This window comes from Aspergillus stella-maris (assembly GCF_047715825.1).
Source record: "Aspergillus stella-maris strain CBS 113639 unplaced genomic scaffold BDV14scaffold_10, whole genome shotgun sequence".
In the NCBI taxonomy this organism is placed as follows: domain Eukaryota; kingdom Fungi; phylum Ascomycota; class Eurotiomycetes; order Eurotiales; family Aspergillaceae; genus Aspergillus; species Aspergillus stella-maris.
Window position 1 is genome coordinate 331,939 of NW_027396804.1, and position 14,907 is coordinate 346,845.

A 14,907-nucleotide genomic window follows, 5' to 3' on the forward strand; every position below is an offset into this window, starting at 1 on the left:
CCATTGTAGGGTGCGCCCCCACGCCCTTCCCCGGACCAAGTTTGCGGGGAACCCCCACTCCCACTCTACGTGGGATGGAACATAAAGGATAGACACTGAACATACGGGCGTGCTCTGTCATCCCCGCCTTTTCTCCTCTTTGACTTGCGTGGGGTATTGGGTGCCGTCATGCCGATCGCTGTGACGCTTTGGAGCTTTTGGGTTGGAGGTGATGCCGGACTACTCCGTCCCAGCGTGAATAGGAACGTTTGAAGTTATCACAACCATGTTGTCACTGGTGTTGCACACTGGCCCTTGCCGACAAGAATGGTTTGAATTGGAACCTCAAATGAACTTGACTCTGTCGATTAACGACTTTTTTATGAGACTTGAGCGGTGATGGCTACTCCAAGATCAACAAGCCTCGAATGGCGGTACCCGGGCCGAGGCCACGAAAGAGACCAGGAGTGCACATAAATGGAAGGAGCGATCTGGAGCAGATTACATCAGTAAGGAACGAGTTTCTGTAGTTGGGTAAGGAAGGCGCGCTTGATAAATGCTGATAAGAAGGGAGCGAATGATGTGTAGCAAGGGAAGACGTGACGTAGAGTCTGAGTGAAATGGGACTATCTTGAAGAGTCTATCGGAGACTAGATTGCGGCCAGGCTCAGCTCCGAGTTGTCATGGTAGGATGTCGTATAAATAGATCGACTATAGCCGACGGAAAGCCACTGCAGATTGAATCTCCAACGCCGAGCCCTACAACAATCTCCGGCTCGGCAGTAGTCGGTATCTTAGGACCAGGTATGTATGCAATGTCCAATTGGGGTCAAATGTTTAAAATTGGATAGGTTATTGATGAAGTATGGTGGCAATCGTTCATACTAGACTTTCTGGCTCACCGGAATACAAAAAGGGCGTTATCTCTAGACACCCCTGGTAGGTATTATTGTCCAAACAACTAGCCAAGAAACAAAGATTTTGAGAGAACTATATTCATATCGTCTGCATTATGTCTGCCACTGCGACACAGACCATTACTGGCGTCATCCCCACAACTGCGTCTACTTCTACCTTGACCCCAACCCTTCGCGTCATCAAGAACGGTTTCGGTGCTGAGATTACTGGCCTTGACTTTGCCAACGGCGTCAACGAAGAGGGCTACCGCTGAATTGAAGATGCTGTGAAGAAGGGAAGATAGCCGCCTGACCCTTCAACATACACAATACTAACGACCTCTGGCACGGCTTCGCCATAATCCGCAAAACACCCCTATTCGACGAAACCCATTCGAACTCGCCCGTTGAGCGGGAGTTTAACCCTAAGAGTGACGTGCGGATGGGGTTGCCTTAGCTATGGGGGTTTAGGCGTTCCTTGTTTGTTAGTTTACAACTACCAGAAGTTTGAGTGTTAATGGAGGAATAGCCACACATGCACACTTCTCATATCGTAGAGGTATATGATGGCTGCATAGATCAAAGAAACTTAGACTGTAAAGAGAATGTCATTTCTTATGGAAGCAGTAACAACGTCCCCTGACGTAGCAATAACCATTTTCTACGCCTCCGATAATAAATGGCTACACAACTTCAATCTAAGGAGACTTATTCTGCTTCCGCCAATCCACCAGCACATCCTCACACATGCGCGACATGGAATAAGTATCCGACATGATCTTCAACACAGGCACATCAACCCCCAACTGCTTCAAAAACCATTCTCGGATCCGAATCGCCACAAGCGAGTCAATCCCCAAGTTCGCAACAGCCATGTTCCTGTCTAGGCCCTCTGGATCCAGCTCTAACAAGTTACCCAGTGCCCGCGCAAAGCATTCCTCCACGATACTCAGGCATTCTGCGGGGTCTGTTACGCCCGCAAGCTGCGCCTTTACACTGGCAGATAATCCGGTTTGCGCTTGGCTGGAGGAATCAGCATCGTCCTGCAGCTCTTGTTGGCCGAGGTAATAGGATAGGCGTGGGTCGTCGCGCCATTCGCCCTGGAAGGATGTTCTTATGCCGGTGATTAGCTCCGCCGTGTTGGTGAAACTAAAATCGTCGTCGGTGTCTGTGCTAGGGCGGCCAGTAACTACAGCCTCGGCAAGCATCTCATGCAGATCCGTCTCCGACTGCCTCTCAAAGCGCGGGAGAATAGCCTTGTAGATCGTCTCCGCGTGCTCGGAGTCGCGCCGGAAAATATATCCGAACCCAGTCAGGATGGCAATGTGGACGATGGAAGCTGCTAGTCCTCGCTCGCGCCGCTGTCGAACAAGACTCGCCATGTAGTGGTTCGCTGCGGCATAAGCAGATTGCCCGATACTTCCGACGATCGAAGTCGTGGAGGAGAAGCAGATGAAGAAATCGAGCTTCTCGGCCTCGTCGGCGCTGCCGAACAGCTCATTTAGATTCCTGGATCCTTCCACCTTTGGTGCCAGGACAGCAGAAAAGTCCTCCCAGGACATGTGGTGGAATAGGCGGTCGCGGAGGACCATGGCGGCGTTCATTACGCCTCCAATGGGCGGCATGCTTGATTTGATTTCGCTGTGCAGAAGGCGCAGGGAGTCCATGTTTGCTATGTCTAGGGGCATGGGACGGATCGTGGCGCCCTTGCGTGAGAGGTACTCGAGCACGCTGGGGTTCACGTTGGGGTTTCGACTGGTTACGACGATGTGGCGGGCGCCGTTAGTGACCATCCAGAGGCACACAGAGATTCCGAGATCGCCTGTCATTCCGCAGAGCAGGTATGTCTTGTTCGGGGAGAATAGGCCCTTGTGCTGGAGAGGGCAGACCGAAGAGTTGACCGTGCCTGTGGTTCTCCAGTCGACGACGGCTGTAAGAGTTGTGTCCTTGGCTGCAACTGTCGACACTTTCTCAAGTGCAATGGCTGTGACATGGCCTTCTGGGGGTGCGCAATGTTTGAAATGCTTGTTGGTAGAACGCTGAGGGTCAGGCAGGGTCAATCCGACGGCAAGGTCCCCAAGCCTCTTGTCTAGAATGGTCAAATCCGGGGAGAGAGAATGAATCAACGCGGACAGTGACACGTGTGACGGGGACCCGATGTTGACAAAAGTCTCGGGGCGCTTTGTGAGGAAATAGTGTACATCTTCCTCGTTTGCGTATGGATGGATGAAGCTGACGCTCTCCGATGAAGCCATATCCGACGTACTCTGGAAGACGGCCAACCTCCTCTCATTGGCAACCAAGTCAATGACCTCGCGGAGGTCATTTGGTGCGCCGTGGATCCAGATTGGTCCCTTTAGACCATAAAGGAGATTTTCTGCTATTGCCCGTGCTATGAAGGCGTGCAGCTGTGTGGCATCTCCTTCTTCGCTGCTGCCATGCTGCCAGCGATACAGTATACGATCATTAGTAGTAGTGACGAGGGAACTGTTGACTTCAGAAAGAAGAAGAAGTTTGTCTCCCGTTGCCACGTCCCGACCGATGCAGAAATAGACCGGTCCGTACCCATTACAGGCCAGGGTGCGAAGCGAAGAGGCAGTAATGTGGACGCGGACGGCATCCTTGCTGGCACTGTCAACGACCGCTACAGTCTCCAGCTCGAACGTTCCATTTTTCTGCTCACTCAGCACCACGGTTGCGTCTTCAGCCCCATCAAGTCGGGTTGTCTGAGTGATCTGCCTGTGTCTTGCGGCGGATCGACGATTGACGCTGTCGAACGATTGCACCCTGGGTACATAGAGGGCGCCTCCCCTTAGCGCTAACTCGGGCTCTTGGGTCCATAGAAGATGGTCGCTCTGAGATGGATCCAGGACTGCGAGGCGAAGAAGAGCATTCACGAGAAGAGTCGGCTCAACAGACACGTCTTCATCATCAAGGTCAAGGAATTGAAGCCTGAGATCCATGCGTTCTGCCCGCAGAGTGCTCGACAGTCCCACGGTGATGTTGGCGTCTGGATCCTTGCGCCCTGCACCGGAGGTCACCCACAAGACAGCCTCTGCGTTTTCCATGATATTTTGCAACCCCTTGAATTTGCTCGCGGCCATGGTACGGAATGCAGGGTTGTCAAGATCGCAGAGACTCAGGACAACTGCGCCTTTTGGGACATCCTCGATATCTTCAAGGCTAGAAACCACGGTTATAGACGTCTGGGAAGGAGCAGCAGTCCGCAAAATCTCCTCGCTCTGCAATGCGAGCTTGGAACTGACACTGCCATTTGCATCACCAATGATAAAGATGTCTCCTAGTGGCGGTAGTCTTGCTGGAGCTGAAGCCAGGGGGTTACGGAGTAGTTGTACCGTCTCATCGACTGCCTGGGCTACGATGACGGAACAGAAGGAAGGGGTGGAGCTGACATCGACCCCAGAGAAACCGTTAGACCTGAGCAGCTCATTCCAACGTTCGACGCTCACTGTTGGTGCCCAGGGTCGCCCATCATCCACGCCGAGGAACCACCCGGGCAGCGTAGACATGACCAGCTGTGTAGGTAGAAAGTCCCGAGTAATCTCCAACAAAACCAAACGGCCACCAGGTCGGAGAAGCTGCCGACAATGGCGCAGCGTCTCATCAAGACTGCGCGTGGCGTGCAAACAGTTGGACGAAACCACCATGTCGAATGTACCCGGTGTGAATCCCTGGTCGGCCGGGCTGCTCTCGATATTCAGCGTCTTGAACCCGAGCTTGTTGCCATGCTGCGCGAACACGGTGCGTGCATTCTCGAAAAAGCCAGTGGATATGTCGGTGTATGTATATGACGCGTAATGGTTCCCCAATGCACCCAGGACTGCCTTTGTTGTGCCGCCCGTGCCAGCTCCCACCTCGACGATACGCATGCGCGGATACTGATGCGAAAGCTGTTGCACAATGGTAGCAAGGTCGATGTTTCCGTCTCGAGCTCCCAGGCCCTCCACATACAGTCGGTCTAGCATATTATCCTGCGTAAGCACCTTAAGAGGAGCCGTGGTGCCACGCACAATGGCAACCAAGTTCTTCCCCATCGCGTGGAGGATGTTCATATCGTTGTTATCAGGTGAGTGGCTGCTGCGCCATTGGCGGACCATATCAAGCGTATCGTTTTTCCACTCCGCCTTGATGTCCGGATGTTCGCCGGCTTCAATTTGCGGGAGGAGATGCTCAAGGACCCAGGTCATCATGTGCTTCCGATGTTGACCCATCAGTAGCAATTCCTGCGGTAAAATTTTCTTCCGCAGCTGGCGGAGATAGAAGTATGCAGTGCGCGAGAGCTGCTCGTATAGCACCCATTCTTCGTCTGATAGAACTGCCCTGCGCGTTGGCTCGACCCCATAATCCGCATCCCTGGCCCACGTTATACCTGCGTATAGCCAGGGGTCTCGGCGTTGTCCGACGGCGACTAGATGGGCTCCGCGGATTTGCACTTGGATTTGGGAATCGTCTGCGTCAAAAAGGTCAACGTCCCCAGTCAGTGTAGTTTTACCTGTCGCTGTCACTCTGGCATCGGCTGTGAGGATGGACTTGTCAGTGGGTGACGAGGACGCCATGCTGATTCTCACGGTATCAACCTTTGTTGGTAGATAGATGCTTCCCACTCGGCCGTCGCCAGGGAACGAGAACCCAGCCAGTAACCCTTGGAAGGCAGTATCCACTGGCGCAGGATGCATGCATTCACGTAGAGATGAGCCGACAGGGGGTGAGGATACGGTCACAACGGCATGGCTGAGCCGCCGAAGCATTGCCCTGGCCTGGAAAGACTCGGTATAATTGAAACCCTGCTGAGCGAGACTCGAGTAAAGGTGCTCCATATCCAAACTATCCAAAGGAAGGAGAGGATTGGCCCGTCGAGGCAGGGCATTCTTATCAGGCTGACCGAGCCAAAGGCGCACTCCGCCGGTGAAGTGCGCTGTGAGTCGGGCCTGTGGTGCGTCCAGGGGCTGGACAGAGTCGACGTCGCCACTGTAGCAGGCTACCTCGGCGGCAATCATGCCCTCGGACTGGCCCGTAACTCGAACCGTGAAGACTACTTCCAGACCAGACGAATCTTCCTCAAGTCGCATGGCACGCAGGATGTCAATATTGTGCAGCTCCACTAGGCGCAATGGCTGTTTCTCCTGGTCGACAAGGCGAGTGGCGGCCTCGTATGCCATTGACAGGTATCCGGAAGCCGGGAATAGGACCTCTCCTTGAATTCTGTGGCCGACTAGCCATGGAATCTCGCTCAGACGCAGGAGTTGCTTCCAATGTACCTCGCGCTTGTCATTGTCGCCGTGCGTGACAGGATGGCCAAGGAGCTCATGGCGTGGTTGGCCTTGTGAACGGAATATCCGAGCAAATCTGGACTCCCTCCAGATAAGGCTGGGATGGTCCCACGAATAAGTTGGAAGACTCTTCAATATGAACATCTGATGTCTTTTATGCAGCTCGCCAGAGGATGCGAATGCCCTACGCAGCCCGGAGAAGGTAACAAGTGGCCGCGCTGATGGGAAAGAAGTCCATAAAGACCCCAGCGCATCAGCAAAGGACGAAAGTGCATTTTGCCCACGCCTCAAAACACCAGCGTAAGGAATCGAAACTCCCGTTGTCATCTTTATAGTTTCTGAGCTGGGTCCCTTGAGAGCAGGATGCGGCCCAACTTCAAGCGCAAAGTCAAAGCACTGGTCTTCATTCAATGCCCTCGCAAGGGCCTGGCTGAAAAGCACCGCCTGTGTCATGTTATCAACCCAGTACTGGCCCTCGAGAAGCTTAGCATCGCCAGGTTGATCAAAGGACCGTGTGCGACCATTCGGTCCCCAAACACTTGAGTACCATGTGCACTGGCGCCTGCGGCCTCTATTTTGCGCTTTGACGCCGCACTGCTTCATGGACTCTAAATACGGCGCACCACAACTCTTCATGTGATGAGAGTGGTACGCCGTGTCAACCTGTAGCACACGAGCAAAGGTACCATTTGCCTGTAGTCGGGCATGCGCATCATCAATCGCTTCCGCGTCACCCGCCAGCGTGCAACTTGTCTGCGAGTTACTAGCAGCCACTGCAAGCGCGCCGCCAAAATCAGCGCTGAAGGTCGTCGCTTGGCCGAGTGACATGCCGACAGCCATCATTTTTCCCCGGGTACCGCCAGGCCCCTGCGCGAGCTTGGTATGCACGCCTCGGTAGTATGCTACTCGGATCGCATCGGTAGCAGTGAGATACCCGGCTGCATATGCGGCAGCAATCTCACCAGATGAGTGGCCAACAACGGCGGAGAACTCGATTCCAGCGGCATACAGGACATCAACTAGTGCGACTTGCAATGCTGTACATAGCGGCTGGGAAACAGCTGCTTCGCTAACGCGGGATGTCTCTGCTGGTGCATCAAGTTGGTCGACAAGAGACCATTGCGGGCGGTCCTCCGCAGGCAGCGAGTCCAAACTATCCTGCATCTCGTCGATCGCGCGACGAAAAACGACTGAGACGCGGTAGAGCTCCTTGCCCATCGTGGCCCACTGCGCACCCTGGCCGGTGAAAACGCCTAATATTCGCGGCGGAAGCGTCTCGGGTACTGTTTGTGTGCGAGATACAACCTTGAGAGAAGAGTCCCGGGCAGCCTCAAGCTTGGTGACAACTTCTTCTGCAGATGTGCCGGAAAACGCAGCTCGGAAGGGGAATTCCGTCTTGCGAAAGAGAGTATAAGCAAGCCGTTCGAGATCTGTATCGGGATTTGAGCGAAGATAATCAGCCAGCGCTCCGGCACTTGCCGCCAACGCTGGCGCTGAGTTAGCAGATAGAACGAACGGCCCGGCGAGATTGACGCTGGCATTGGCGTGTCCGTTTAAAAGACCGTTGAGCTCGCCAGGGCCGTCCCAGCTCTCAATGATAGCGTGCGCATTCGTACCACCGAAGCCGAAGCTATTCACGCTGACACGGCGCGGGGACCCATGTGGCACAGCCGGCCAGGGAATTGTTTGTGTCGGAACTTGTAGATTGGTGTAATGGGGTCTGATCTTAGGGTTCAGGCTCTTGAAATGCAGATTCGCGGGGATATGGCCATGTTGGACCGCCAGTGACGCTTTAAGGACCCCGGCCACACCCGCTGTGCCCTCAGTGTGTCCGATGACGGTCTTGATGCTACCGACCGTGAGCTGGCCGTCTGTGCCGTTACTGTTGGGGAAGAAAACGCTCTGGATGGCTCGAGCTTCGATAGCTGGTCGACGTCAGGACTTGTCACGAACGATACTGGAACTGCTAACTTACGGTCTCCCGCTGGCGTGCCCGTGCCATGAGCCTCGAAGTATTGTGGACGATCTGATTCGAGCTCTGGATTCAGCCCACATCGGGCGTAGGTGTCGCGGATAAGTTGTGCCTGCGACTCGGAGCTAGGCATGGTGATACCTGACCCTGTTTAGTATCGGGATGATAAAGACTGGAAAGTCACAGACAGGAGTACCTGGAGTCTTGCCGTCCGAATTAACGCCCGTCTCACGGATAATACATTCAATATGGTCACCATCAGCGAGAGCCTGGCTCAGTGTCTTGAGGAACACAGCAGCAAAGCCCTCGCCCCTGGTATATCCATCTGCAGCCGAGTCCCACATAAACGACCGTCCATTAGGCGACAACATGTTAAGCTTAGACTCGCTCACAAACGGCTCGGGTCCTATGATGAGATTCGACCCTGCCGCAACCGCCATATTGGCCTCTCCGTTGCGCAGGGCGGAAACTGCTTGGTGTACTGCAACCAGACTGGACGAACACGCGGTATCAATGGCCACCGACGGACCCTTCCAGTCGTAATAATATGAGACTCTGTTGGCGAGGATTGATGCTGCGGTCCCGGTTCCATGGTACTGGGGTAGACTGTCGATGCCTCGGATGGCTGTGAATTGGTAGTCGAAGCTCATGCAGCCGACAAAAACAGCGGTGGGAGAACCGCGCAGTTGGTGCATCGAGTAGCCAGTTGATTCGATGCCCTCGTAGACGGTCTCGAGGAGGAGGCGTTGCTGCGGGTCCATGGCCTCGGCCTCCTTTGGGGTGATGGAGAAGAAGTCCCGGTCGAAGAACCGCGGGTCTTCGTCGAGGAGGTATGCGTGTTTGACATTGGTGCTCTAACATTTATTAGCCAGGTGTTTATTGGTTATCATCCGGTATAGGAAGTTATCTCACTCCATGGTGCTGACTATCGGGGTGATAAAAGGCCTTGGTGTTGAACCGACTGGCTGGGATCTCTTGCACGATGTCTCGAGGGTTCTCTAAGAGCTCCCATAGTTTTGAAGGAGAGGTGGCCCCTCCAGGAAAGCGGCAGCTACTGCCAACAATGGCAATTGGCTCGCGTGCAGAAAGGAGCGAGTTCCCCTCTGTCTCTATGCTACCCATGTTGAAAAGTTGAAGGTATCTGATGCGAATGAAGATTGACAAACAATTCCCATAAAAAGAAGCAGATCTTCTCTACCCAGTCCTCTCGATACATATGCAAAGAGCTTCTACTCGTCTGTTTCGAGTCGGTGCTCGATATCGGCACCGGGGGTGAAGGATGCTCAGCTCCGCCTCCGAGTCCGCCGACTACGCCGATGAACACCGGCGTACCGCTATACTCTCGATACTTAGAGTTGGGAGTGTGGTCTTATCGTCTCATCACCGTCTGCCCATCAACATCCTCATCCACCATGAAAGCTCTCGTCGGCGCGCCATCAGGAGGGTATACCCTCGCCAAAGACGTACCCATCCCCGTCCCCGGCCGCGGCTCCATCCTCGTCCGCGTCCACGCAGTGGCTCTCAACCCCCGGGATGCAAAGATCGTCGACTATGCCAGTGCCCCTGCCTCACTAGGTGGCTGTGACTTTGCCGGGACAGTCGTAAAGTTAGGCGAAGATGTTACGCGCTTCAAGGAAGGTGACCAGGTTCTTGCCGTCACGTTCGGGTCGGACGCAATAGACAAGACCAAGGGTGCGTTTGCAGAGTATGCCCTCGCAGAGGAGGATATCTGCTGTGGGATTTCTGAGGGGTTTGACTTCACCCAGGCATGCTCGGTTGGCCTTTCGATGGCTACGGCGGGGTTGGCTCTCTTCCAGCGACCGGGACTGGGATTGGGATTGCACGGAGAGGGAAGGACAAGCAGTGGCGGTGAAGCTGTACTTATCTCAGGTGGCGCAACCGCAACAGGAACAATGGCCACGCAGCTACTGAAACTGTGAGTTTTGCGCCCTTCTACCTATCCTCTTCAGATCTGAGCACGCAGACTAATAACTCCTGTAGAGCCGGTTACAGTCCCATCGTTACCTGCTCTCCTTCCAACAACGCCCTCTGCGAATCCTACGGTGCGACTGCCTGCTTCGACTACCACTCTCCCGCGTGCGGTGCCGATATCCGCGTCCACACCGGTGATAAACTCCGGTACGTTCTCGACTGTGTCACTGACGCCACCACAATGAAGATGTGCTACGCGGCCATTGGATCGTCCGGGGGTAGCTACATTGCGCTTGAGACAATCGCCACTACGGTCAAGTACACCAGGCGCGATATACGCGCGGACTGGATTCTCGCGGACGCAATCATGGGCCATGGAGTGAATATGGCGGGGACTTACGGCCGGCCGCCATCTACGGAAGATAGACAGTTTGGAAAGGGGCTCTTTACGTTGGCGGAGGAGTGGTTGAGTGAAGGGAGAATTAAGCATCATCCGTTAGAAATACGGAATGGAGGTTTGGAGAATTTGGCGGATGTTTTGGATGAGTTGAAGGGGGGGAAGGTCCATGGGAAGAAGCTTGTTATGCCGTTGTACGCGAAGGAGCAGGCTGCAGGGGCTTAGATAGAGATCTGGAAATGCGACTGGGATTTACTTCATCTTGAATCTGGATTTTACACAGTATATCGGCGTGGATTATGAGACTTTCTATGATACAATCTCTCACGATTCCCTTACGGTGTCAAGCAGGAACATCTTCATACCATAGATACCTTTCCAGCCAGCGTCTATACGTCACGCCATTGCTGTGTCAGTAACAACCTACCAAACCTCTCCCTGCCCGCTTGGGACTTTCCAGTCAGAGCTCTTCCTGCTATCGCTATTGGCTGTCGGCAACCGGAGGAAGCAGTCGGGGTGGCCGTGGACCGACTATGGTTAGGGCTTACCGACGCCCCGACCGGCCTCCGACCCGCTCACCCCATCCCTACCTATACGACCCTATACTATGATCCAACTGTAGTATGGTGAAAGGAATTGGATCATATGAGCTGCACTATATCACGAGTAGACAGCTTTGTTCTCCCAACCATACACCAAACCATCCGCTTCGGTTCCATCCATGAACGCTACACCTACCTGATACGCTTTCATACCATCATACCTCACCCACCACAATGACGCTACGACTCCCACTCCCACTCTCACCATCCCTCCTCCTCCTCAGCCTCCCACCAATCCTCCTAACAATTCACCTCCTAATCCATACAATCACCTTCCTCCTCCGCACCCTACGCCCAAAATCCTTCCCCCCAGGCCCCCCGGGCCAACCAATCCTCAACAACCTCACCCAAACGAACCCCCGCTTCCCCTTCCTCAGCTACACAGCCTGGTCCAAATCCACCCGGGACACCCCCCTCGGCATCAAAAAAGTCGGTACCAACATCGTGGTCCTCAACAGCGCCCGACTGGTCCGAGACCTCTTTGAGCGCCGCGGCGCAATATACTCCGACCGCCCACGACAGTATATGAACCATGAATGGGTCTACTGCGGAGACATGCGCGAGACGATCTTCGAGAACATGTCGCCGTGGGTGGTGAAGTGGCGCAAGGTCGCGAATGGGTATTTTGGGCCTGGTGCTGTGAGGGAACATAGGGCGGTCTACGAGGGAGAGACTGCGAGGTTGTTGGTTAAGTTGCTGGACATTGCGATTGAAAGAGGCGGAGTCGGAGAGAAAAGTAGAAATGCAGGCAGCGCCAGCCACGCGGATGTGCAGTCGCTCCTGGTGAACTGGCTTCTCAGTGTCCCTAGCCTGGGTATTTGCGGGAGGCGACTGGATACGATGGCGGAATTTGGGATCACGCCAAAGAATTTCAAGGCTTGCACTGATGCATATGCGGTTGCTGTTGCGCCGTCAATGCGCGATCTGTTCCCTGTCTTGCGGTATGTGCCTGAGGTGTTTGGAATGGCGAAGTGGAAGGGTGGGGCTAGGGCTGTTCGAGAGGAGATCAAGCAGATGGGGTTGAGGTTTGTCAAGGCTGCTGAGGAGCAGCGGGCTATGTTGGATAAGGCGGAGAAGGATGGAGGGTGGGAGAGTATGCTGGCGAGGATGATCAAGGAGCGCGAGAATGGCGATGACACGTTTACCTATTTGGATCTCGCAAACACAGCGACTCATGGTGTTGCGGCGGCGATGAATACCTCACTTTCGGTGTTTGAGATTATGTTGTTGATTTTGGCAGAGTATCAAGACGTGCAGGCGAAGGTAAGGGAGGAGGTCCTGAGCGTGTCGGGTGGTGATGTGCCTAAGGCAGCGGATCTGGCAAGGTTGAAGTATACGGAGGCATTTTGGAATGAGGTACAGTACCTTGAGAAATATGAGTTATTTATCTGGTCAAAACACTAATACCAAGCAGGTTCATCGCTGGCGCCCAGTGGCACCCCAGGGTGTTGCACATGCCCCCTCCCGCGACGATATCTATAATGACTACCGCATCCCCAAGGGCGCAACAATGATCATGAACACGTGGGCAATTCATCATAATCCCGAAGACTACGACTCTCCCGAGGATTTCATCCCTGAGCGATTCCTCCGCCATGCATTTGGGATGAAGATGGATTCGGATCACGACGCCGCTAAACTGCAGGCTGCAGGCGCTCGTGTGACGTACGACTTTGGAGCAGGTCGCCGTATTTGCCCTGGAATGCACTCGGCGAAGCAGAGTTTGCTGTTGGGCCTGGCTAAGGTGCTTTGGGCTTTTGAGGTCGTGCCGCGAGAGGGAGGGAAGATTGATTTGAGTCTTGAAGGGTTCACGCAAGATATTGCATTGCATCCGAAGAGATTTGATGTTGATTTGAGACTTAGGGAGGGACGGACGAGGGCGGATGTGCTGGAGCATTATGACAAGGCTTACGGGGGGGAGGCGGAGGTTTTTGGATGGAAGGGCGGGATATATAAATAGAGCGTTGGAGGGTGGCGACAAGTGGGTGAAAGTACAAAAAGATGATATATTTACCTGAATAAAAACAAGTCGTTGACCACATTGAACTGGAGATAAATAGTAGGTGCTTGATTGCATAATAAAGTTCCACAAGGTCGAGACATAGGAATCTCACTAGGAATAGACAAAAGGTAATGGAAGGTTGTATCAAGATATTGCTGATAATACCCCTCGAACTCGGACGAAATAACCACGTAATAGTCATCGAACGATCTACAAACGACAAAATCCCATTCCTGTGACCAGAATAAAAGGATATGGATTCATGGAAATGTCTATTCACATTCTCTTAATTCTCTTTAAACCCCCGTCCCCTCTAAAACCCCATATACTCCTTCAAAAAAGCCAATTGCCTACTAAGCACACTCTCCACATCCCCAAACACCCAATCCAAATGCCCCTTCCCCTCGAGAATATCCAACCTCTTTGGCTCCCCCATACTCTCATAACAAGCAATCTGCTCAGTCGCAGGACAGCTAACATCCAACTCCGGCGTGACCATCATAACAGGCGTGGGCGCAATGTACCCAACCACATTCATCACATTCCACGACAAACTCTTGTAATATGTCTGCACCGAAATGCGGTTTTCAACGGGTATTCCCAGGCGGTCCAGCGCGGGCATCATGTCTGCGGGGAGCTGTAGGCCGTTGGGGATGCTGCCGTCTTCGTTGACGTAGGGGAGGTACAGAGGGTCTTCGGGCTCGTCGGGGTCGGCGGTTAGACGGGTGGCGCGGTCGTGCATTGCGAGTTCGAGAATTGGTTGGCGTCGGGCTGGGTTGCCGGTTGAGTCGATTAGGGGGGCGACGGAGATGGCAGCTGCGATGCGTTTGCTGGTGGTGGAAAGGGAGAGTTGTTGGTTAGTTTGTTGAATATATGAAATTGAGGATCGGACAGGAGACGGGGATGTACTCAAACGCGGCAGCCGCAAGGGTGACATTGCCGCCGAAGCAGAGGCCCCAAAGCGCAAGTTTCTTTTCGTCGACTAGCGGGTGTTCTTTGAACCAGGTTACTGCGTCGTGGAGGTGCTCGGCTTGTTGTCTCGCGTCGATCTGTATATCCGTCAATAGGTAGATCTAGGCAGACCAGGGTGCTAGACTCACTTCATTTCGAGGCTCTCCGTCGCTGGCGCCAATGCCGCGCGGATCGTAGAGCAGACAGGTGATTCCGTGCTCTTGGAACCATTTGGCGATATCTGGAAGGATCGCGTCTTTGGGCATGTTGAACTGTATCGGTCAGCTCTGGTGTATGGCATATCACCTACGGCACATCTCTTACTCCCGGCGACATGATCATGGCTGGACCGCGTTGCGACGTGGGAAATAGCCATCCTCGCAAGGTAAGGCCGTCCAAGGTCTTGAAGTCGAAGTCTTCGCGGGGAAGTGCCATTGTGCTTGTGGGTTTTGCGATTGGAAAGGGTGAGCGTCAGAGGTATGCACCAAGAAAGAGGGGGGAGTAGAATGAGTCTGCTGTTAGTAGGTCTTGAATGTGTAGGACCCGTCGGTGCTATCCTATACTGAACATGGACTATAGATCTTACTCTCGCGACTCGGAGACGTCGGAGGCACGGAGTCGGAGTCCATTCCCTCCCTACCAGGACCTACGCCGGCTTACATGGCCCGGTGATCGGGAGGAGTACGGTTGTCATCTCGAGATCTAGTCGGAGGACGAGCCCATGTACGCCGCATACTCCGCGCCTCTTTCCCTTACGCAACACCTGAGCACCTCCCTGTCTAGTGGATCGATAAAGCGCTGGTAGGAAGTACATAGTTGGCGAAGTTGTGGTCTTGCTGGTTCGCATACCTGACTGGCTCAGAAACTCAAACAAAGACAAAAACC

General features: G+C 53.9%; 4 protein-coding genes across 4 annotated transcripts; 2 read left to right on the forward strand and 2 right to left on the reverse strand.

Annotated features, from left to right (window-relative positions):
• Nucleotides 1-1,573: 1,573 nt before the first annotated feature.
• On the reverse strand, nucleotides 1,574-9,260 carry BDV14DRAFT_197349 (uncharacterized protein; the record flags this gene model as incomplete). The annotated part of the gene is made up of 4 exons (XM_073772654.1): nucleotides 1,574-8,091; nucleotides 8,142-8,279; nucleotides 8,335-8,992; nucleotides 9,051-9,260. 4 exons carry the CDS (start codon nucleotides 9,258-9,260, stop codon nucleotides 1,574-1,576), a joined length of 7,524 nt encoding a protein of 2,507 aa, XP_073631082.1.
• A 290-nt stretch (nucleotides 9,261-9,550) lies between these two features.
• BDV14DRAFT_187941 (zinc-binding alcohol dehydrogenase family protein) lies at nucleotides 9,551-10,692 on the forward strand (the record flags this gene model as incomplete). Its single annotated transcript, XM_073771006.1, has 2 exons — nucleotides 9,551-10,074; nucleotides 10,140-10,692. 2 exons carry the CDS (start codon nucleotides 9,551-9,553, stop codon nucleotides 10,690-10,692), a joined length of 1,077 nt encoding a protein of 358 aa, XP_073631083.1.
• Nucleotides 10,693-11,158: 466 nt separating this feature from the next.
• On the forward strand, nucleotides 11,159-13,070 carry BDV14DRAFT_168314 (cytochrome P450). Its single transcript, XM_073767824.1, has 2 exons — nucleotides 11,159-12,425; nucleotides 12,484-13,070. Exons 1-2 carry the CDS (start codon nucleotides 11,244-11,246, stop codon nucleotides 13,027-13,029), a joined length of 1,728 nt encoding a protein of 575 aa, XP_073631084.1. The 5' UTR covers nucleotides 11,159-11,243; the 3' UTR covers nucleotides 13,030-13,070.
• A 314-nt stretch (nucleotides 13,071-13,384) lies between these two features.
• fma-AT (acetyltransferase fmaC) lies at nucleotides 13,385-14,457 on the reverse strand (the record flags this gene model as incomplete). The annotated part of the gene is made up of 4 exons (XM_073772655.1): nucleotides 13,385-13,901; nucleotides 13,981-14,120; nucleotides 14,172-14,294; nucleotides 14,347-14,457. 4 exons carry the CDS (start codon nucleotides 14,455-14,457, stop codon nucleotides 13,385-13,387), a joined length of 891 nt encoding a protein of 296 aa, XP_073631085.1.
• Nucleotides 14,458-14,907: the final 450 nt, after the last annotated feature.